Source organism: Halyomorpha halys, unplaced genomic scaffold, assembly GCF_000696795.3.
Source record: "Halyomorpha halys isolate HHAL.00 unplaced genomic scaffold, Hhal_1.1 Scaffold1412.1, whole genome shotgun sequence".
Taxonomy (NCBI): Eukaryota; Metazoa; Arthropoda; class Insecta; order Hemiptera; family Pentatomidae; genus Halyomorpha; species Halyomorpha halys.
Genome location: NW_027113039.1, coordinates 23,612 through 46,128, shown reverse-complemented (window position 1 = coordinate 46,128; position 22,517 = coordinate 23,612). Strand labels below are relative to the sequence as shown.

The following is a 22,517-nucleotide window of genomic DNA, read 5'->3' as shown; positions in this document are numbered from 1 at the left end:
TAAATCGAAATAATTATACATAAAAGTTCTCTACGGGCGTAATTTAGTAATAACAATTATGTCGAATATCTAGTTGATGCATTTTGGAGCCCGCCAACACAATAAAGTAAATTTACAAAATTTAACAATAGATTCATTATTTTTCCGGAGCAGAATATGTATATCTTTATTAGATCTAGTAAATGCATTTTGCAGCCCACCAATACAATACAGTTGATAAATAGTTACAGTTCTGTCATTACTCTATCGGGACAGCGATATATTGTTTACCATACACTTATACCTTAATATGATAAATGCTGTATCTACTTCTCTTACTTTGTATAGAGGCCAGTGGTTCCCAACCCATAGAAATCTACGGACCACTAAGCGGGAAATTAAACGATGTGCGGCAAAGAGGGTCTCCTTCGGAAAATATTTGATAATTGGGTTGCTTAAAAGTGCATTTTGTGTCACTTTTCTAGGGCGTTTCCTGTTAATATATTTAAGAGAATACACACACATCAGAAAAGATAATTAATGAATTGTTTTACAATAGATCGTTGTAAAAGAGTGTGGCCCGATCCACCCGCGGCCCATCCTAAGGTTCTCGCAACCCACCAATGGTCTGTAGAACACCAGTTGGGAACCACTGATATAGGTGGGGGCAATTGGCACTATAAAAAAAACTGCTTGTGTATTAATTTATCGATGGGTTAGTGTAACTAGAGTAAATCATTGCTGTTTGTCTTTCAACCAATGGCCCTACCTGTTCCAAGAAGAATTATTATAATTAATAATTATTCTTGGAATAGGTTGGCGTTAATTATAGTTGAAATACGTAAATTTTATCGAAAATAATTATAGTAACATAGAAATAACACTATTAATGATTCCGAAGGTTCTTATGAACTGTAATTTCATCACATAAACGCTACTCACTAATTTCATATGTTTAAAATTCATTAATTTATGATCGGTGAAGTAATAATTTTATAGAAATCTATCATGGAAAAGAATAGAAAATTTTAATTTTTATGAGGGGGCAGTAATTTTAATATTTAACTTCAAAAACTACACACCTATAGATGGATGTTTCAATGAAAGAATACAATTTTATTTACTATCACGTTGGGTTATTTTCCCTAACCTTTGAAAACTGAATTGAGCCTATACTCGCTGTTTATTGTACAATGAATATTGAGGTTGATTAGATTGATTATTAAATGCCATGGTTGTTTGATTAATGTTATCATAATAGTTGATTTTGTATAAGTTTGAATTCTTTTGTACGCTTGGCAATATTTTTATTATTAGTTAATAACAATCATATTTCCAGTATGAGTTCAGGTTTTATTTCTGAGACTGAAATAGCAGAAAGACGTAGGGTTAGACAAGAAGAATGGGAAAAAGTCAGACAACCTAATCAGCCACTAGGTATTATTTAGGATTATTTTTTGTTAAATTATAACGTTTCAATAATTATTTTTCGTTAATTTATAATAATTTAAAACGTTCAGAGGCCCCTGAAGAGGAATATGATCCTAGATCACTGTTTGAAAGACTGGAGGAACAGAAGAAGAAAAAAGAATTAGAATATGAAGAAACCCATAAATTAAGTAATGTTGTTGTCTACATAATGTATGTTTAAATTTCATTAGTTTAATATAGTATAATAATATGTTTTATGTTTAATTTTAGAAAATATGATAAAGGGCCTTGATGATGATGAAATAGAATTTTTGGATCTTGTTGACAGATCCAAATTAGAAGAAGAAAAAAAGAAATCTGAAGAGGAAAGACGGGAAATTGCTGATTTTAGGAATAAAGTTGCATCTCTTCATGAACAAAGTCTTGAACAGAGAATTCAACAGGAAATAAGGCAACCTTTTAGGATCAACAATAATATTAAAAGGTTAGGCCATACCTGATAGAAATTTCCTTTTACTTTTTTTGTTATCTAAATTTATTATGAATGTTCTATAAAAAGCTCTAATTTTGTTTCACTGGTTTGGAAATTATGTGTCAGTTAAAATTAATTATAAAACAACTTGTTATATCTTGTTTGTATTAGGTAAGTTTTAAATTTTTTCAACCACTGGTTTCTCAAGTCATGCTTGAAATTTATTTTTAAGTGGAAGGACATCACAGACAAAGCTTCTTGCAGGAGCTGTAATAAAAAAACGGCCCTCTGAGACCAAAAGTGAGGCAAAAGAGAATCCTAAACGCCTCCGGCCTTTATCTGAGGATAATAACAATGAAGGTAAATAGAATATTAAAAGATATATGCATATATTTGATTTTTCTATTGCTTTTATTTTTATTCTTTAAATTTACCTATGACTAGAAAATCAGCTTGATTCCATCCACTTACCAGATAACTTAATCATCTTTTTTAACCTTTCATTTCTTTTATAGCTTATAACTTAAAATAGCTTTGCATGATTGATGGCTTTCAGTGGTGTAGTCATGAATTTTCCAGTGAGAGAAGTTGGGCGATCCATAATGTTTCCCTTTACAAGGTGGTTTTCAAAGTGCTCACCAATCCTTAGCCTTAAAGTCAGTGTGTAACAAAACAGTATAATGGTTATTTTGGTTATAAGCTACTAGTAATAAACTGAAAAAAAGTAAGCAGGTAGTATGATATCACTGTCAAATTCAATTTAAATAATTTACTGCTTAAATAACTTTTCTAGTAGTTTCCAAGTACTTTTAACCTAAAAAGACGAAATGGGTGGAAGATTATAAACTCCCGTTAGAGTGAACACTTTTATTCATTACAGTTAACAATCAATAAACAGGCAGCTTATTTAAACAAGCTACATCTGAATCGATTAAAGGAGCTGCACAAACCTATCTTCATCTTCTGTATCAGTGGTATTGTTATCTGGCTTAGAGCATCAGGTTCTTGTATCTTCAGCAGTTCTATGCTTTCATAGCCATATTTCTTGACTTTGGTTTCCATTTTTGAATTCTTGGGCCATTTAGTTTGGTAAAAAGCAGGGCTGAAACATATGGTATTGTCAGTCTTGTTCCAGTTATTATGATGTTCATGTGGATAAAGCTCGCTCACATTCTGCTGAATTGCATGTTATGAGTTTGGAGCAATTTAGTAATGGACATAAATCCTTCGGTACAGCAGAACTGTTTTCAAGATAGTCTCTGAAACTGTTTATTTATTTTCATTAAACTTGAATCTTGCTCATAGTTTAGAAATCTTAGGTTCATCGTATCCAATGGGTTTTGATGTCGGCCAGTAAACACTCTTCAGTACTTCCAGTTCAGAGATAAGTGATCATATCAATCATATTCTGCTTGTTGGTGAGAAGGGCCTACAGATGATTTAGATGATTCGTTACTGCTTTTGGATGTTAAGAGCCTTATTTTTATATTATTAATCAAACTTGACAACAGTTGTAGATGGATAATAGATAGCATTTTACCACTATCTGTTATGGGGACACCACTGAAGTTACCTTCAGCTAGTGCGATATTAGCCTCAAGGTATTTATTTATTCCCAGGTTTATCTTTAAGTAATTAAAAAATGTTATACTTTTTCTAACGATTTTGTCTGCATTGATAACTATTGTTTTTAGAGGCTTTCAGATAACATTGAAAGTTTGGCTAATACGTTATACATTATTGCCAAATCAGACAAGAATTGGGACAATGAAAGACATTTAACTAACCTATTATATATGGCTCGTTCAGTTGGACTTCTACTTCTATCATCTTTTGCTTTATTGAAGTGACAGCATAAAGCTTGATATCCGTACCAAACAGCAGTCACTGTCTTGAAAGAGATGGCCATCCATCTAATCGCCAATAGACGTCCAATTTTGTTTAGTTGCACGTCAAGCTTATTGGCACATTCAGCTAATTCTCATTGGTTTTTGGAGGATTTTCTATTAAGGGAGTTCAATTTATTGATAAAAATTTGGAAGTGGTTGATTGCCCCTACTTCACTTATGGAATCTCTCATAGCTAGTTCTATTCAATGGTGCATGCAGTGCCAGAGAACTATGTTGGGATATTTTTGAACTAGCTGCTCTGCCACACTAGGTTGTTTCTCTAACACAACACTTGCACCATCACTTGCAAAGGCTACCAAATATTCTATTAAATAGCCATCACTAAATCCATGCTTATTCAAGTAATCAATTAAAGCATTAGAAACTGCATCTACTAAAGGGTTTGACAGTTCTATCAAGTCTGAAAATAAGGATTGTGGTAGAAACTCTACTAGCCTCACACTTCAGATAAATAATCAGAGAGTTTGTAGGCAAAGTAGATTTTGGCTACAAACTTGTAGATTCATCACTAATGGCTAATATATTCACTTAAACGTCTTAAATCCGTTGGATTATTCTTTTCTTCCTTTTGTCTGAAACATGGTATACAAAGGTGGTCTGAAAAATTTCCGACTGCAACGTGAAGATAGCAGCACTCGTAAATAAAAGCAAGTGAATTTCATTGTTCATCTGTTGAGTTACCCACCAAAGTTTCAGCCATTTTGGACGCACAGTGTTTATGTAACAGTCATTTGAGTGAGTTGAAGTGAGTGTTTTTCTGAAAATGGACAAAATTGAGTATCGAGCCGTCGTTAAATATTTGTTTTTAAAAGGCAATACGCCTACACAAATCAAAGATGAGTTTGAACTGCTTGAACCTTTGTGAACAATTATTTTGCAGAGAAAAATGCCGACTTTTTTGGACGGATTACAGAGATGGGAGCATCGCTGGAAGAAGTGTGTAGAGTTCCAAGGAGACTATGTTGAAAAAAAAGAATAATTTCAGAAAAAATGTATTGTATTTTTGTTAGGTCTGGAACTTTTCAGACCACCATCGTATAATTTCAGCAGCACTAAATCTGGAATGCAACCCAATTCCTGTATCCATGCTATTTTGCTTTTGAAGTTCCAACAGCTCAAAATGATAAAAAAAATACTGATTGGGTTCAAGTTACAACACGACACAATATAATTAAGAGGCATCCCGCTGTGTATTGCTGACAAACTGAATACTGCCTCTATATCCTTTTATAAACTATTTAAATTGTTATAGTATAATACAATTTTTAATAATTTTTATTTAGGTATAATTAATTTGACAGCTATTTAAAATCATTAAACCCATTCAGCTATTGTTGAGTTGACTTGGAAAAACACACAGTTTTACTAATATATAAAATTTACAGTCCTATTAATATATAGGATTCTTGGAGAAAGCAGAGTGGGAACGCTGTTCCCATGCATTCCTACCCCACTACACACCAGATGGCATCATAGCCTACCTTAAAGTCTTCAAAGCGAAGGGATGGTGAATGTCCAGGTTACATTACCTTTTTATTTGAATATTTGGTCTACTGTGAACTTTCCACTCCTAAGTCATTTTGGTACTAGCCTAAGTTCCTTTCTGTTTACAGAAGAAATCTCAAGAATATAATTTTTAACATAGAAAATATGAATGTAAAATAAAAACAAGTCGACATAAAAATATGGACAAAGAATAAGGGAGATGCTTCAGCATAGGAGCATAAAATCCTTTTTAAACTCATTATTATCGAGCCAATAACTAGCGCTTCTAAAGATCTTGGTATAGCTTTCTCTATCATTCTGTCCTGATAAGTATAAGGAGAGTCTGTTCAGTTAGGCTTTCACTGTTGCTTCCCACTATAGTGGCTGGGAGTGAATGCTAACTGTTACTGCTTGTGTATTTCTTTGAAACTATCCATTGTGGTGGCCAACTCCTCAAATTAACCAGAAGCATTTTGGCGAGATCGTAAATAAAAATATGGGGCTCAGAGAAGTAAAATGGCCCAGTGAAGAAGAAGTATTGGCAGTGGAAGGTTAAAAGTAAAACATTATGAAGCAGCCTTTATTTTATTCTGAGAAAATTCTTTATTATAAAAATCCTTTATTATATTAAAAACAAATTCTTTTTCAATGTTTGATCTTGAGTATTCATCTCACATGAAAATTTTGGTCAATTCTTAAGAATATTTCATTTAATTTAGTCTGTTATGGTGGAATTAAAGTAAAAGAAACATAGAAAGGTGATTATTATCATCAAAACTCTTCTCAGATATGGTAACATAACCTAGGACCACTGGACTACCAACTAAAAAACTATTTTAAGAGTGATTAAAGGCAGGCAGTATGGAAATAATGCCATACATAGACAGCCCAGTAGTGTCAATGAAATTATATCTATTGATTTTCCTTGGAACAGTTATATGCCAGCATAAACTGCTTATCTCTATGGCAGTATCAGCAAAAGTTAACCTTAATATTTTAGTGATTTCGCTTCCATGAAGCTAAACTCTCAAGAATATGGGTATGTGGTACTGATAGCCTGTGTACTATTAGACCCACAGGAGTTGTTTTTGTGGGGCTGGCATCTCCAGATAGCCTTAATTGAGACATTGAAAACATGTGAAGTGGTGTTACTTTTCATAAACTTCTAATTCTCTGCGGCATCTGTCTCTGGTTTTCAACTGTTTTTCTAAATCAGATTTTCTGGTGTTTTTCTATATTTTCAATCCACTTCTGCATATTTTCCAAATTTTTTCAAGTTTCTGGTACATGATCTTTTATTTCATACTGGCCAAATTTTATTTTATCCATGTTAAATTGTATTTCCCTAATTAATAGTAACATGGCTTTCATTTTTACTACCTCACTTTGCATAACATTTGGCATAAATCTCTTTCTCTCTCTCTCTAACAATGAACTCTATGGAGTTCACTTTCAACTGCAATATAAAAAAAATATTTTTTTTTGTTTATAAAAAATTTATTTTTCTAACCTGAAATCCCAATACCATGATACCTGAACCAAGAATTAACATAAGAAAAAACTTTTTTTTATTAGGAAACTAACAAGTTTGACAAGAACAGTACTCAAGCTACATTGATTACAATTTCACTCTGATCTATTAACATCTTAGTTTTTTTTTAAAATCATTTATCCCATAAATATTAATTGATAATTTAAATTAATTAATATCAATAATTCTCTCGGCCACGGCTGACAAGATCACGCTGTTATAAATTAATTCATAATTTCAATTAATTTTTGTCGATCATTCTTTCAACAATGACTGACAGGATAATCCTTTTACTATAGTTTTTGTTGGTAACACTTGTTACTTTACAAATTATCCTTTTTCATGAACTCCACCCATATATGCTATTGTAGGAGTTAATATAATAATATATACCAAATGTTGAGAAAAAGTTATTTTACAATTTTATTTAGACTTTCCAAACATCTAAAATGATTTTTTTAGTTATTTAAGATTGATTTATTGGAGCTACCAAAATTAGAAATTATAATTTTTTAATAGAGTCTATCTTACAGCCATTTCCATGCATAGGAATTAAGAAAATTAATGATCCACTATTTTGAATAATGTAATTATTAATACTGTACAAGACCACATTTTAAAACTGACTTCATATATAACTTAAATTACTATGCAATTTATAAAAATCTTTGCTTGTATATTACAAATAATTTATTTTGTTTTAGGTGTTGATTCAGGTGAAAGAGTATCTGTGACTGCAGAGCATGAAGAACCTAAAGCGGGTAGTTTGACATGTATAGGAATTCTTCCAGGAGTTGGGAATTATGATATTTCCAGTGATGAAAGTGATTGCAGTACTGATATTGAAGATGATAAAGTTAGATATGACCTTTTAGGAAGGCGAATCAAAAAGAAATGTAAAAGTAATTAATTGCTTTCACTATACTATAAATATTTCTTTTTAAATTTTAAAAGTTTGATAGTTGAACTTCTTTCCCTATGCATTTATGGTCATGAACATAACTCACAGAAAAATTATGATTCCCTCCTTGGATTGTTGTCATACGAACCAATAGTTCCATCATATATTTCTGTGAAGTTGTTTATCCTTAGATTCAAATAATATTTCTGACTTCTCATTTCTTTATTGCTACCATCTAATCTTTTATAGACTTGTTTTTATTTGGGTCTCAGATAAAAATATTTAATTTCTCTCATCTCTGTATCACTTTTGGTTAATACACACAGAGGTTGGTATTGGCTGAAGTACAAATGTAAATAAACTGAATTTTATTGTGATTATTGATTAAAAACTTTTTGTTAATGGTTTTAAGTTTTTATTTCATTTTAATTTTTTTTTTTTATGTAGAATAGGCTTGTCTGAGGTTCTTCAGTTTGTGGGCTAGAAATAATGTTTCTTTATGTTTTATTAATTATTAATCAGTATGTGCTGACACGTGGTAATAACTTTGAAATTATAATCAAATGTAAAGGTTTAAACAATTCACCAAATAAACTTTTTTTATATTTTGAGGTTAAACTACATAAAAATCTATCTTGATGTTAATATTAGGTACATTTTGATGTGACAAAAGTACTTTGTCTTATGGTCTTATTATAAGATCAACTTTGTCAGGTGATTTGCCTGTTTTGATGGTTTTAATCTTTAAGTCTGAGTAATTAGCATCGCTGAGTATGGTAATGCTCCAGAAAAATTCTTTTTATTCAAATTGCACCTATTTATAGCAGTTTAAGGTATTAAAAGAAAAATTGTATTCATTCTTAACTTGTTCCTACATTTTTTAGCTTATTCGCAAATAAAATCAATAGTTAAGATTTTAAATTATCTGTTATAAATTGATTTAGGTTTGGGTTCTTCATCAAATTAAGTATAGCTGTATTGAAAAGCAAGCTATATATGCTGTGTACTTAAGGTACTCTTCTGCTCTTATCAAACATTTTTTAAATACATATTTCTTTTTTCTTCTAGATGTATATTGTGCTTTTCTTGAAGTGTTTCATAATTCGACTTGTTAGTACTTAAGGTGAAACTGGCGAAATTAGTCAGCATACTCTGACCTGTAATATTGCACCATAGTAATTATCTCCATCCATTTGTTGATAAAATCTTCAAACTTATTAACTGCTTTGCAAAAATAAGTACTACTTGAATAGTCCCAATGTACATTGAAAATATGAGCAGTGGTTCTGACTAATAGAGCTTCTATTTTAAAATGTTTTTGATTCTTTATAGAATTTTTAAAACTGGTGGAGTTGTTTTCAATCACATTTAAGCATGTATTCAATAACACCAATTAAAATTTTTAAAATGCTCAAAATATTTGTTTAAAATGTTGAGTGATAATAGATTATATAAAGTAATGTAATGCATATTGAAACACCACTAAAATCGTAAATTTAATATTGCCTTATGTATGACTTTATAAATAATTTATTTTTAATATTGACCCTTATCATTTAATACAAACACCAACATAATATCTATAATAATAATTATTATTTTTCCAACAAATGACTTGGAGGATTTATCATTTTCTACAATCAGTAATATAAGTTTTGAGTTTCTGTTTGCCATAATAAATTGTGCACTATCAATCATCACTTGTAAAAATACTTTTAATTCTAAAAAATCATAAATAAAAAGTGGAAAATTATATAAAATAAAATGGAAAATTATATAACTAAATTGGTTATTTTAAAAACAACATGTGTCAGATTTTTACTGCTTCTGAAAGAAACACATATAAAAATGATAATAATTCTGCAATTTTGACAAATGTTATATTTTCTACTTTCATATCTTTTCAGAATTTCAATTACTCTGTAATTAATAACTGATGCTACTTAAGCACACATGAATAGAGAAAAATTAATTAAATCAGCTCAATTATGACTTTTAATTTACTTAAACGATAAAATTAAGTAACATAAATAATAGAAAATACATTAAAGTAGATATATTCATCTGTGATTCCATGTTTATTTGGGCAAGTCTAATATCTATTTATTATATAAATAGATTTAACGAGAAATTGTTATTGAAAATATTTGTTTATAGTATAATTTTTAATTGTGTATTACAAACCTTAAATGAAAATATATAAACTTGACCCAAGTGATTTGTCTGTTGGTTAATTTTATTTATTCTCTGATTATAATTAACTGCTAATGGTTCTGAAACAGGTGGCATATTAAATTTATAAAATGTTTTCCCTTTGTTTTATTTTCTATAATAATTGAAATAATAAACCACCTAAATAAATAAATTAGAGACCTGAAATGTATTAATAAACCAATATTACTCTGTATTGTACTGTAGTAGTAATACTTTTTTTTTTTATTCTCTTAATATAATTTAATCATTTAAAAGTTTTGTGGCACCCTTATGGTATACTAAGCTGCCATGGCACCCACTTTGCGAACGATTGTGCTGGTGTTTCATCAGTACACTGGTTCAGAATTTTAAATTGAATAGAAGTTCATAACTTATATTATATTCTAAGAAGCCCACTGTGATAAAGATATTAATTACTCATTAGTGAACATTAAATTTCTAAATAAAAATTTGCATTAAAGTTCATGAATTTCTCACACCAAGCCCACTGTGATATAAATACTAATTACTCACTAATGGATACTTAATTTGTAAACAATCAAAATAGGGCCTCTCTTCAAACCAAGATATTTAGTTGATATATTAATAAATGTTTCTGAAAAGCAGCATGTGTGCTTAGCTTCTTGCTTCTGCTATAAACCCCAAATTTTGTCATGTGTTGTTTTTGAAATAACGTATGCCATAATTTTTGAAAAAATCAGCTGTATTTGTTTACATAACATTACAGTAGTAAACATTTTTATTATAATATATATATATATATATATATACGACCTTGTGTGCATGCCCTTCATAAAAGTGTGATACACTTTTTTGTGATCTGTTATTATTTGTTATGTAGATTTATAGATTGTGATTTAAGTATTATTTTTACTGTCAATTTGATGATATGAATAATATGAGTTAAACTCCAAAACTATGTAAAGTATTATACTTTTCTCCTTGTCATAAAAAAAAAAAGTCTTTAGTTGCTATTAGTTATACTGTTTTTATTTCATATAATAAAGTATGAGAAATAATTATGAAGTTCAAATTTTCTTAATTCTTTTATTTTTGAGTTGTGCTTATATTTTGTGACTTATAATAGAATTGGGCATTGTTTTTTTTTTTATTATTTTTTTCTAAATTAAGTTGATATTTTTATTTTATTAAAGGCTTCATTTTCCATTCCATCATTAATTTTGTTGAAAAAAAAAAAGAAAGAAATATTTTTCTGTTATTGGTTATTATTTTTAAATTGATTTCTAATATTTTTCATGACAAATATATTAATCTGTCTTGTAATCTGTGCTTTATTTTACATGTTTGTATTTAATCCTCTTTTTTATTTAGTGATTGTGAAACATTTAATGAAAGTTCAATGTTTCTGTTAATAATCTTGTCTTTAAATATATTAAGTAATTGAAGAAATGCTTCATCATAGGTTTGAAAATCCCACAAAAACCTTAATTGCTATTTCCATGTGATACTGCGATAATATATGTGACTAGAGAAAAAAATGATCTGTCCCATAATGCATTAATGACAAATTGCAGGGCTGAGTTCATAGAGGAAATCTAGTAATAATCACGTCTAAATTCTAAAACTTCTTTGAAAGAACTTTCCCTGCAGACAAAAGTTTTTTGGCTTTCACTGTTAATCACTGTTAGCTCAGACAACTGAGCATAGAGGCCTTCTCCACCTTGGCCAGAGGGAGGGAGTATGCATTCCTCCCCAACCCCTACAGTATCTCCCTCCCCTACCTGCTTGTGTGATTTCCTTAGGCTGGTAAAGTATCTTTATGTTGTTTTAGAAGTATAAATGTAATAATAAATTAACTGTTGACTAAAAGGTATTATAAATTAGTCACTGAAGAATCTAAGTAAAATAATCTAATGTTAAAATTACAATGAATGTAGGATTATACTTATGTTTTTATTAGCCTACATTTTATATTAGAAAGTAGGTTTACCTGAATTTTTGCATGATTTTGCATTTTATTTCTTAAAATGTTTGCAGATTTCCTTCTGTTACAGAACAATCACCAGAAAACTGACTACTAGAATGATAATCAGTTTTTCTTAGTGCTATACTTCTATTTATAACAATTTCTGGGAAATTAAACTACTTTCACCTGTCTACTAAAACATTTTTGCTTAGTACAATTATTAGGATGCAAAGAATAATTCTATCATTGAATTATTAATTTAGAAGTACAAGCCAACAAAGCATTTTAAATTAAATTGAAAATAGAAAATTATTGACTTTTATCACAAAAAAAAATGAATAAACAAAAATAAAATCGCTACCTAAATATAACCATCAGAAAATTACAAATTACATTAGTTATTGACCTTTTTTAAGTTTTTATCTCAATTTTTGAGTTTCAATATTCTAATTTTGATCTTTTATATGCTTTTTTATTGTAATTTTGAAATAAGGTTTTCCAATACATCCTACCAACCGATATTTGTAGTTGTTCTCTGGTCTAAGGGAAAAATGATGTACATTTATAAAGAAGTTCAAATTTAAACAATGAAAACATAATTTGTTGATTCATATTGCTTTTGATAATTTTGTTTTTAAAAGTTGTATGGATAAAAATTTGTTCACAAATAATGCACATCATTTTTCTTTGGTTACTAGGACTTTTGGGAATCTATAGAAAAGAATTAGTATTTATTTAATTTTAAAACATTTTTCACAGAATTTGTTTTAACTTTATTTTAGAACATTTTTCATTGTGTGAATATAACAATTTTTAAGAATAATTTGAATGGTTATTGAAATAGATTCTGGAATGGAATTCAATTTAATCAGGTTTATGTCTGTATTTGTTTATTTATATTGCATATTTTCTTCTATTAAAGGTTTTTCAGATGATGAAATAGAAACAAAAATTAAAGATCACAAATTAAATTCAAAAATTCTCTTTATTTTAAATTTGTTCACTTTTTGAAGGAACTAATACTACTGATTCGGAACCATATGTACAAAAAGTGCAGAATTTAAAATGAAAGAGAACTTTTAAATTTAATTTGTCTTAGTAAAATAAATTTAGAGCTTGATGATGATTTCAATTCATTTATAAATTTATTAATTGCAGTCAAATTTAATATATGAAACTTTGACATCATGATTATTATTGCTTGATGGGCATAATATTATTTTGTGTTTTTTAAAAATTGTTTTCTAAGTTAAAAAACCATTAATATAGGAAAATTTTAATGAATAATTTAACAATAGTCATTTATTGACTAATTTTATCATTGGTAACTTACAGGTAAAAAGGGATTATTAGATTCTTTCTGATTGTTCCGATCACAACCAAATGGGACACTGATACTTATTTATTTAATCAAAATAAAACTTTATTGATCCAGTAAATAAGCACTTAACACAAAAAAACAGGTGGTAAGCATGTCAACAGGAAAACCTTAGGGTTGTAGAATTGGCAGATACATAGAGAGTGGGGGAACCTGGACACATTTACCTCTCACCATGCCCATTCTAGTTCATTCTATGCTTAGTGGTTATAACCTCTCCATCCTCTCATCTGATTGAACTCTGGATTGTGAAGTTAGACCCAAGTCTCATCACAGGTCAGTTCTTTGTACCTAAAAAAAAAAAGGTGTGGCATCCAACAAGCCAAAATTGAGAGAAATCTAGGTCATCATTGCTAAGTATGTGGGTGTACACCCAATGCTGATGGCAACTTTTTAAATAAATGAGCTTATGTTGAAAATTCAAACTGTTTAAAGTTGGCTACTTTTAGTAATGTTTTTCCAGTAACAGACATATGGTCTATTACAATTTCATATGGTCAATTTAAGAAGACAAAGAAAACCGTCCATCATCAAAAGAAGATTGTATAAATTGGTTAGTGTTGTACAAAATAGAATTTTAAGTATATTTTTAAAAGTAGTTAATAATTTAGTTTTTACAATATTTGAATCTGCTCAACATAGCCGCGATTCAACAAATTTTTGGCAGGACATGCGCCGTCGTCTTCTTTGTTTTGAATGGTTTAACAAAAAAAATGAACAATATTGAAATGATACTTTAAATAAAAACATATTAAAATAACTATTTACTCATAAAAGAGGATATTACAATATATATTGTAATAATCAAGGTTTATTTTAAAGTAAATAAAAGGAAATTTAATAGTTTTTACTTATTCTCAGATCTAAAATATAGCTTTGAAGATGATAACGTTAAATGAAATGATTAAATATTAAATAGATATGAGAATTTTTATTTAAAATTATATATAATATTATGGACTCTTAATTTTGGGTCAGGTTTTCTAGGCAAGCAGAACACTGAACTACTAATAATGCTTAACTAAATTAATAGATTCTTAAATTAAATTTTAAAAAAATTTACCAGTCTCAAGAAAGTGTTTAAGATTATAAATTTAATAGATTCTTGTTCAAACGTATTTAAATTTTAGGTAAAGGAAAACTAACCAACCAATTAATATAATCTTCTTTTGATGATTGATGAGTCTTGATGTCTTCTTTCCCAAAATGCTATGTCTAACCGTCATCAATGGTTCCTCGTCACCTCTGCTTCCAAGAGACGTCCTCTCACCAGGCGATCGAAACAAAGAGTGATCTTATTTTTCTTAGATGATCCTTGATGTCTTCTTTCTCGATGTCTACCACTGAGAGTAGGCAAAGAGTGATTTCTTCACCTGTTCCTGGAGACGTCATAATTTCCTGGACCCATCTAGTACCCCTGCAGCCCAAACTAACAGTGAACCAAAACTAAGCTTTGTTCCTTCCCCTTGCCTAGATGTTCGATCCCAACATCGACTGTAGCACAACGGTTTTGAATTTTTGCTTGTGATTTTCTTTATGAATATTATTCTTTAACACTTATTATCAACTTCTATTTTTTCTTTGAATCTGCTCAACATGGCAGTGATTCTACTGACTTCAGAATGGTGCTGCCATCTTGGCTTTGAACGATGTATTTTGGGACTGCTTATTTTACTGATGAAAATTGGTTAGCTTGCTTTTTGGTTTAACTAAGCAAATGAACAATATTGAAAAGATACATAAAATAAAAACATATTAAAAACCATTTATATATAAAAAATAACTATTTACTCAAAAAGAGGATATTACAATATATACTAATAATATTAGTATATATGTTCATACAATACTGCAAGATCTGGGCTGTAACAGGTACCCTAGAAAGCCGAATCGAGAGATTCGAACAGAAAGTACCCCGTACATTTACAGGGGTAATCTGAGATCAGAGTCTTAACATATAGTACTCTAATAAAAAATAACAGTGAACTGCTTGCAGAAACTGCTCAATTAATATCCCTTGGCATGAAGGCAAGGAGGTTAAGATGGACAGGAAATATGGCTCAAAGCAATCCATCAGGACGCCTCTACACAACAATGAATGTCAGTATAGTAGTTAAGAGACCACGTGGAAGGCCAAAAACCCGTTGGATAGACAGAATCAATTTTCGTTACATGCAGCAAACTGGAAAGCAGTAGCCCAAGATAGGCAGGCGTTGATAAGGCAGGTTTGGATGGCCATTCTACAAGGTCTGTACAGCCAACAGAAAAAATAAAAAAAATAATATACATATATACACACATATAGTCAATAATAATTTAAACATTATACTCATACTCACACCCACCCATAAATCATTAAATGTTATAACATTATATGGAAGGTGCAGTGTTACAAGTGCTACCACATAGGAAGGCACAGTGCTTGGATTTTTGTTATTGAATGAAAATTCTTTAAAAATAAATTTTTGAAATACCTTATGCAACATAATTTCACAATAATGTAAGTTAATTCCTTATTGCATATATGAGTTCATATACTTTAGAAAGTGTGCACAAACCTAAATTTCTGTTAATGCTGTGATATATTGCACCTAAATTTTTTACTTCTCTTAGTTTCCTTAAATGTTAGAGTTTTGAGTGGAAGTAGAAATGGATTTTATAGCTCTACATTGTAATAATCTTATACAATCAAGAACTTCATAATGTGTTATATTTAAAAAAAAAATAATAATTTATAATTTTATTGATATTATTGTTGTGGAAACATGTCTTACATAGTTGCATAAAAATTTCTGTTAAATAATATATCTCTATTTTTCTCAATGTGTCGGTCAAATTGATCTTCTATTTGTTCATTTTCCTCTGGACAAATATGACATTCTTTTCTTGCATCTGCATTTATTGGCATTTCAGTTGAGTATCGCTTATGCAGTAAATCTGGTAGAGATTCAACAAATTTTCTTTGCTCACTTCTTTGTTTAATAACCTCAGCTAAGATTGCATCAAAATCAATTGGACCATCAAATTTGAATAACACATTTCTTGAATCTACAATTGTGTTCAATAATCTGATTAAAATCTTGGGATCTGTTACATTTAAAATAACTGGTTTTTTGTGTGCAGTCAAAGAAGGAGGATGTAAGTAGTCTTTTACGATTTGTAATGTTTGCTTGTACATAGGGGAATCTTTCTCATAAGGAATTATTGGATCAATATCATAAAGTGATTTTATATATTCATTTTCTTCACTTTCATCTTCTACCTGCCTTTTTTCTATTTGGAAATTTATGTTATCCCCGTATAATTTGTTTAACCGCAAATTTTTTTCTTTATATTTATCTTCTAAATACACTTTGTAAGCTTCAGCTTCTTCTCTTGTTTCGAAGTATTGATTTTCTGTTGGATCATCCAATACATAATTTGTTTTATCACCCAATAAGGGTTTCCGACCATACTCAGTTATTTCTTCCATGGCATAATCTGCGAATTTTTCTCCAAACTTAGCCTTCATTAGTAAATAGATTTTATCTGACGCTGTTAAAACCTCTTTTTTTGAAATGAGTGGTGCAATTGTTTTGGTTACAACATATCTTTCTAAGGTTTTCTCTTCCCAAAATGGTTTACCAAAAGATAAGAAGTCTAGAATTTTTTTATAACCTGGACTTTCGGGTGTATCTGATTCTATCATTAGCTCAATATATTCTTTTAAATGTTGCTGAGCTGAAAAACAGTTTAAGACTTATTTTTATTCAATAAAAAATAGTTAATGTAGAGGACCTTATTTAAATAAATATTCTTAAAGCTAACAGGTATAAAACAAGTTTTCAACTAAAGTCTTCTAGATGCTTAATAGTTGAAACCAATTAATAGGAATAAGAAGTACATCAATATAATAGTACTTAAAAAAAAGAATGGTATTTTTTACTCATTGTATCAACTGTCTAATTTCTTATGCTTTTTGAGATCTGCTTCAAATCTCAAAAAAATATTAGATTAATAATAAGTCTTTTACACAGATATTTTATACTTTTGCTGGTAAGTACTGAAAAAATACTTAATTTTAGTTTGTTATTTTATACTCAATGAATATCTTAAATATTCATTTTAAAAATAAAATATAAGAATATTAGTCTGTTGTTCTTTAGGTGCCAAATTTTACCCCCGTTTTAAAAAAATGACAATAAAAAAAAATAAAAATGGCGCCAAATTGTGGAGTGGACCCACTAAGGCTTCAACTGCTTGTTGGCTGTCAAATTTATCATATTTGTGCTTCAGTAAATAACTTTTAATGTATCTTGGATAGGCTCAAATTTCTTTAGATACAATTGCTAACTTTTTTTGAATTTGATCATTGAAATTTAAATTTTTTCATTCTCTGAAGTACTGTTATGAAATATATATTAATAAATTAAATATAGGAAATAAAAATGATTCTGGAAAAATAGACCTTTTCTAAGAATTCCATTCAAAGTTAGTATACAAACTGTTGCATTCAAGATGCTGAAGATTTGTTTTTATTTAATTTTAACTCCCATGATGAGGTATCGTATGGTTCCTGTATTAGATTCTGTCCTAATCACTTTTAAATCTTTCTGGAATCACTTTTATTATATAACAAGTTAAAAATCTGTTTTGTTCCATTACTATGCTCCATTGTCAACTTTACCTGATATGTGCATCATTACACAAACATTTTGAAAAGCATATCTCTCGTAAATTAATATTATAATATCACATGGATCTTTTTGATATATGTTTTTGAATCTAAGCAGTATAAAAATTTTATGATTTTACTCTTGTAGTTATTTTTTGACCATTGGGTGGTAATAATTATATTTATGTAACATTTGATGTATAAGTGGCTCTATCCATCCTTCCGATACCAGTATTTCCTAGTTTTCTTTTTATTCCAAGCAATTAGTACTCAACGCTCCTCCTATATCCTAGAAAACCTGCAATTCAAATTCTCTGTCCAATCCCATATTACTCACAGAATTGCTATGTTTGATAAATCGTTTTTACCCGAGCTGCATATCTCTGGAACTCCTTTCCCTCTTACATACATCTTGTACAATCCTTTCCTCGTTTAAATCCCTTATATTTCACTACTTTTTGCTTCACCCATCTGACCCATTATTATAATAGTACAGATATTTTGTAATTAAATTTTTGTTATGTTTTTACTTTGTCATTTAGTTTTTTAATTAATCTATTTTTTTCTTTCTGTATATAAATTATAATTAAGTGTGGCCACACTGTTTTATGGCCTATAAATGTTATTATAAAATTAAAATTGGTCCCAGAATCTTAAACTATTTTTCATTTGATATAATTTGATAAGTAAAATACCTTTGCAACTTCCATGTAGATAAACTGACTCTAGCAGTTCTTTGTAATTCTGTTGTTTCTTATAAAGCAGAATGCAAGACGTTAAATATTTCCTTGCTGAAACGACTTTATTCTGAAAATGAAGTATTATTTATGGTAATGATTGAGTAGTTGTATTTAGTTTTATTAATGCCAGTGATTTGTGATTAGTTACTTTTTCAATTAAATATTGAGCTATGTTTTTGTGCCCAAAAGCCACCAAGTTTGGAATGTCCCACTCTCTTCCTAACTCTGCCAAGTAAAGCAACTGCTTGAGGGCTTCCTCTTTCTTTCGGCCTCTGTACAAGTTGTTTATTTGAATTTATTGGTCGATTTTTTCTTTCCCTAGTATGGAAAAGTTTACTTATTCAAAACTACTTCTAACTTGAAGTAGAAAAAGTATTGACATTGTTTATAAAAAGAATTACTTGAAATTTTTATATTACAACACTAGAATTATGTTTCAAATTTTGAGCCAGATTTGTCAATCAATGGGGTACTTAACTTATACATAGATTTTGTATTTGTTGATTTGAAAGAATGTTTTTACTAAATGTTAGTACTTGGATAACTTTTTTATCAAATTCAGCAAAGGTCTTTGAGATAACAAAAGATAATATGACTACTGAGTGTGAAACATAGCTTAAATGAAACCTAATCTGAATATATAGGTTTTATCTATATACCTTTTTTACACCATTCCTAGCATTTTAAATAGATTTAAATAATTTTTAATTTTATAACTCTTATGATCAAAAGTAATATTTTGTTATAAAATGTCTTTGTGTTTAAAAAGTTTCTAGTGTATTTATCTTGTGCAATACTATGAATGGTTGTTTTTTTTTATTTACAAAAAAAAATCAACTGAATTTTCGTAAGATGCTACTTTGTTTAGAGAACGTAATGCAGTTTGTTGTTGTTTATATAGGAAACATTGATATAAACAGCAACAAACTGCATTACGTTCTCTAAACAAAGTAGCTTCTTACGAAAATTCAGTATATATATATTATTATATTTGCTTCTATTATTTGCCACAGGACCTTCATTGTAAATACCATTTTAACTTTTTTAAACATGTAAATATGAAGTCTTTAATTTTAACATAACTTTAAATTTCCTTCAATACTATCTAAAATGAATGGTCATTTGTTTCAATTGCAGTGTGGTTATATGAGTAGTTACTGTACTAATCTTGCGAAATTTTAGGTTATTATATATTTTTAATTATGATCACAGTTTGATTACCTTTTATAGCATAGTGCTAGTAGCACTTGAATGCTTATGAACATATCTCTATTTTCACTGGGATCAATCATTTCATTTAATTGAACCAGAACAGAAATTGCTTCATTATGTTTTTTATTTCTGGTATATTGAAGTGCAAGCTCCATCATAGCTTCTTCCAAATCAGGATGCCAATCTCCTGTGGTACAGTAAAAAAAAAGCTATTATCTATCTAAAGTTGGGTTTAAATTTTTGTATACGATATCTAATGTTTATTCAAATTTGATATTTACCTTTATTAAGGTTTAATTATACATAATTGGTTTTTATTCTTGAAATTCTTTAGCTTATTAAGTTTACTTCAATTATTTCTGCTTGATAGGATTTTTAAAATGTATCCTGATTCTTTTAAGTTTTAGATTAGATGAACCCACTTAAAATTATATTTGAATTATTCAATCAAACATTCCAGGACATGGTTATATTCGAGAATTTTCATTGTTCGTTAGTTCTGATTTTGTTCAATTATGTCATGAAATGGTTTCAGGTGGCAGTGAGGGTGATTCATCTAACAATGAGAATTGTGGTGGGCTGAGTATAGAAAATCTAGCATCCAGTGATGACGACTAAAGTATTTGCCTTACTTTTTCTTCTTTAGGTGAAATTTTATTTGTTAGGATTTTATTTTTTATTGAAACCAGGCAGTATACGGGGATAGAATTGACTCATTACCAACCATTTTGAGATTAGAAATTAGCTATTTTGATCTTGTACTTTTCAGGTAATCCTTAGGTTTAATTGTTTCTCAATGTGACTAATTTTATTCAAATACACATTTTGTTAAAACACTAATGAGAGTATTTTGTGCCATTAAATTTAATTTTAACCCAGTAGAAGTTGCTTGGTTTGTTGGTAGTTGAAAAACACATGAACAGTAAACTTGCCCATCTTTTCTAAAAAACATTTGTCAACATTATATCGTCATTGTCAACATTTATGAGTTTGATATATACAGGTATACTACCTAAAGTAAGGTGTCTTATTTTTAGAAACACTAAACACTGTTTATTTTCTATATTATTTACTTCATTTTAAAGGGTGAACATCAGTTAATTGTTCTATGTAATCAACAGTATAGTCAATGTATTTTTGAAAATGTTTGACAGCTTTCCCATACTCTTATTCCAGTTTCCTGCCATATCATGGAGAAACTGTTTAATCTTTAGAAAGATGATCTTTCATCTCATTGTTGGAGCTGAACTGTCTTTCAGCGAAATTTTCTTTCAATTTAGGGAAAAAATGTCTATAGAGAGGGTTTCTAATAGTGTTTAGTGTGCTCTTAACTAGCATAGAATTGATCAGCTGTATCTCCTTTTGATCCGAGATCACAGTTGTTAGAAATTTGCTTGGAAATAATGTCTTATCAGTTTCCTGCTATCTCCTTGAGAAAGTGTTAAACTCATCTTTCACCTCATCCTCCATGGTGAATAGGCCCAATTTTTTTTCCTAGTGAAGATGTGACAGTAGAGAGGTTGTGGATAACATTTCAAGTTTATTGTTGTTCCAATTGATGTAAAATTCACATAAAACAAAACAAAAAACAAACACACCATCTCTTGGTAAAGTCATGGCAAGCTGTGTTTTTAATTTTCAAAGTTTTTAATTTGTTATGGATCTAAGGCAGATACTGCTGGTTTACTATACCAGCTGGGAGCTCAATAAACATTTAACACTGTCAGACACTCTCTTTTAGTCACCTGTTTACTATGTTGAAAGAACATCTGGCTGTAATGTGAATCAGCTCTGATGGCAAGGTGAAAGATGAGGTTCAATGCTTTCTAAAGAGAATGGTGAAATGCTGATGACATGGGCATAGAAAAAGTGTTATAATCAACCAGAGTGGTGATTATGCAGGAAATACATTATCTTCAACCTTTTAAATGATGATATCAAATAAAAGAAGTGAAATTTAATATATAAAAAAAAAGTGACCTTACTTTTGTGATTACCCTTTTATTTATTAAAAACGCCAGTATAAGTTATGTTTTTTTTAAATAGTCAGAGACATATTTATTTATAAGAAACTCAACAATTATAAATTCGTAAGTGCAGCAAAGAACTAATTTTTACACAAGTGCTAATATCTGACTGTTACATCTATTAAAATTTAGTTGGAGAAAAGCAAGATAAAATTAAAGTAATTAAAAATGTAAAGAGAGAAGAAAAGCAAACAGCATATTTACTTTTTGAATTTTATGAACCTAATTTCAATGTTTGATGGCCATGTATGGGCTTGATGTAGTATGCTGATCCTCTTTCTCTCTTTTAATTTTTCTATTTGGACTTCAAGTATATAATCCTGAAGTAAAGAGAAAAAAATTCACACCTATAACTGATAAAGTTCCATGAGAGTTTACATTTACTACAAAACAAACTGGTCCCGCATTCATGTCTCAGAATACATTATCCTTAAGATGGTATACAAGCTTGTATTCCACCGGTTTAACTCAATTTAGAAAATATTTTAAAGTTTACTTTTTTTTTTGTTTTTAGCAAATTTAAAATTAGTTTTCAGTGAATGAGAACATTCTTTACTAATCCACACAGAATAACATTTTTTTATATGAGCTTTTTAGTAGAAATGTTTTGAAATGATTATTGTCACTTTTTCTTCAATTACTTGTAATTATTTTTT

At 29.3% G+C, this 22,517-nt stretch overlaps 2 protein-coding genes across 6 annotated transcripts in view; one reads left to right on the top strand and one right to left on the bottom strand.

The window, feature by feature from the left end:
- Positions 1 to 1,003: 1,003 nt before the first annotated feature.
- On the top strand, positions 1,004 to 20,811 carry LOC106689614 (PSME3-interacting protein). 4 transcript variants are annotated; one of them, XM_014434687.3, is made up of 6 exons: positions 1,004 to 1,416; positions 1,500 to 1,598; positions 1,681 to 1,894; positions 2,115 to 2,242; positions 7,513 to 7,710; positions 20,370 to 20,811. In XM_014434687.3, the coding sequence occupies exons 1-6, from the start codon at positions 1,320 to 1,322 to the stop codon at positions 20,450 to 20,452; spliced, it is 819 nt and encodes a 272-aa protein (XP_014290173.1). In that variant the 5' UTR covers positions 1,004 to 1,319; the 3' UTR covers positions 20,453 to 20,811. The 4 variants fall into 4 exon arrangements, with proteins under 4 accessions (XP_014290173.1, XP_014290170.1, XP_014290171.1 ...); XM_014434684.3 differs by having other exon boundaries at positions 1,005 to 1,416; positions 7,513 to 7,704; positions 20,370 to 20,810; XM_014434685.3 differs by lacking the exon at positions 20,370 to 20,811 and adding an exon at positions 11,922 to 11,980 and having other exon boundaries at positions 1,007 to 1,416.
- The window catches only part of LOC106689613 (uncharacterized), a 24,959-nt gene continuing 18,382 nt past the window's right edge, over positions 15,941 to 22,517 (bottom strand). The window contains exons 6-9 of one of the 2 annotated variants that reach the window (XM_014434683.2): positions 19,844 to 20,021; positions 18,771 to 18,894; positions 18,578 to 18,689; positions 15,941 to 16,948 (exon numbers count right to left, since the gene is read on the bottom strand). In XM_014434683.2, the coding sequence (XP_014290169.1) occupies positions 15,999 to 16,948; positions 18,578 to 18,689; positions 18,771 to 18,894; positions 19,844 to 20,021 (1,364 nt within the window). In that variant the 3' untranslated portion in view covers positions 15,941 to 15,998. The remainder of the gene's footprint in view (positions 16,949 to 18,577; positions 18,690 to 18,770; positions 18,895 to 19,843; positions 20,022 to 22,517) is intronic. The other variant, XM_014434682.3, reaches the window with a different exon arrangement.

Bases quoted from the DNA above. Each gene is read 5' to 3' on its own strand.
- LOC106689614 (XM_014434687.3), top strand. From the start codon at position 1,320: ATGAGTTCAGGTTTTATTTCTGAGACTGAAATAGCAGAAAGACGTAGG. The intron at 1,417-1,499 runs GTATTATTTAGG...TAAAACGTTCAG, and splicing joins ACAACCTAATCAGCCACTAG to AGGCCCCTGAAGAGGAATAT. The intron at 1,599-1,680 runs GTAATGTTGTTG...GTTTAATTTTAG, and splicing joins TGAAGAAACCCATAAATTAA to AAAATATGATAAAGGGCCTT.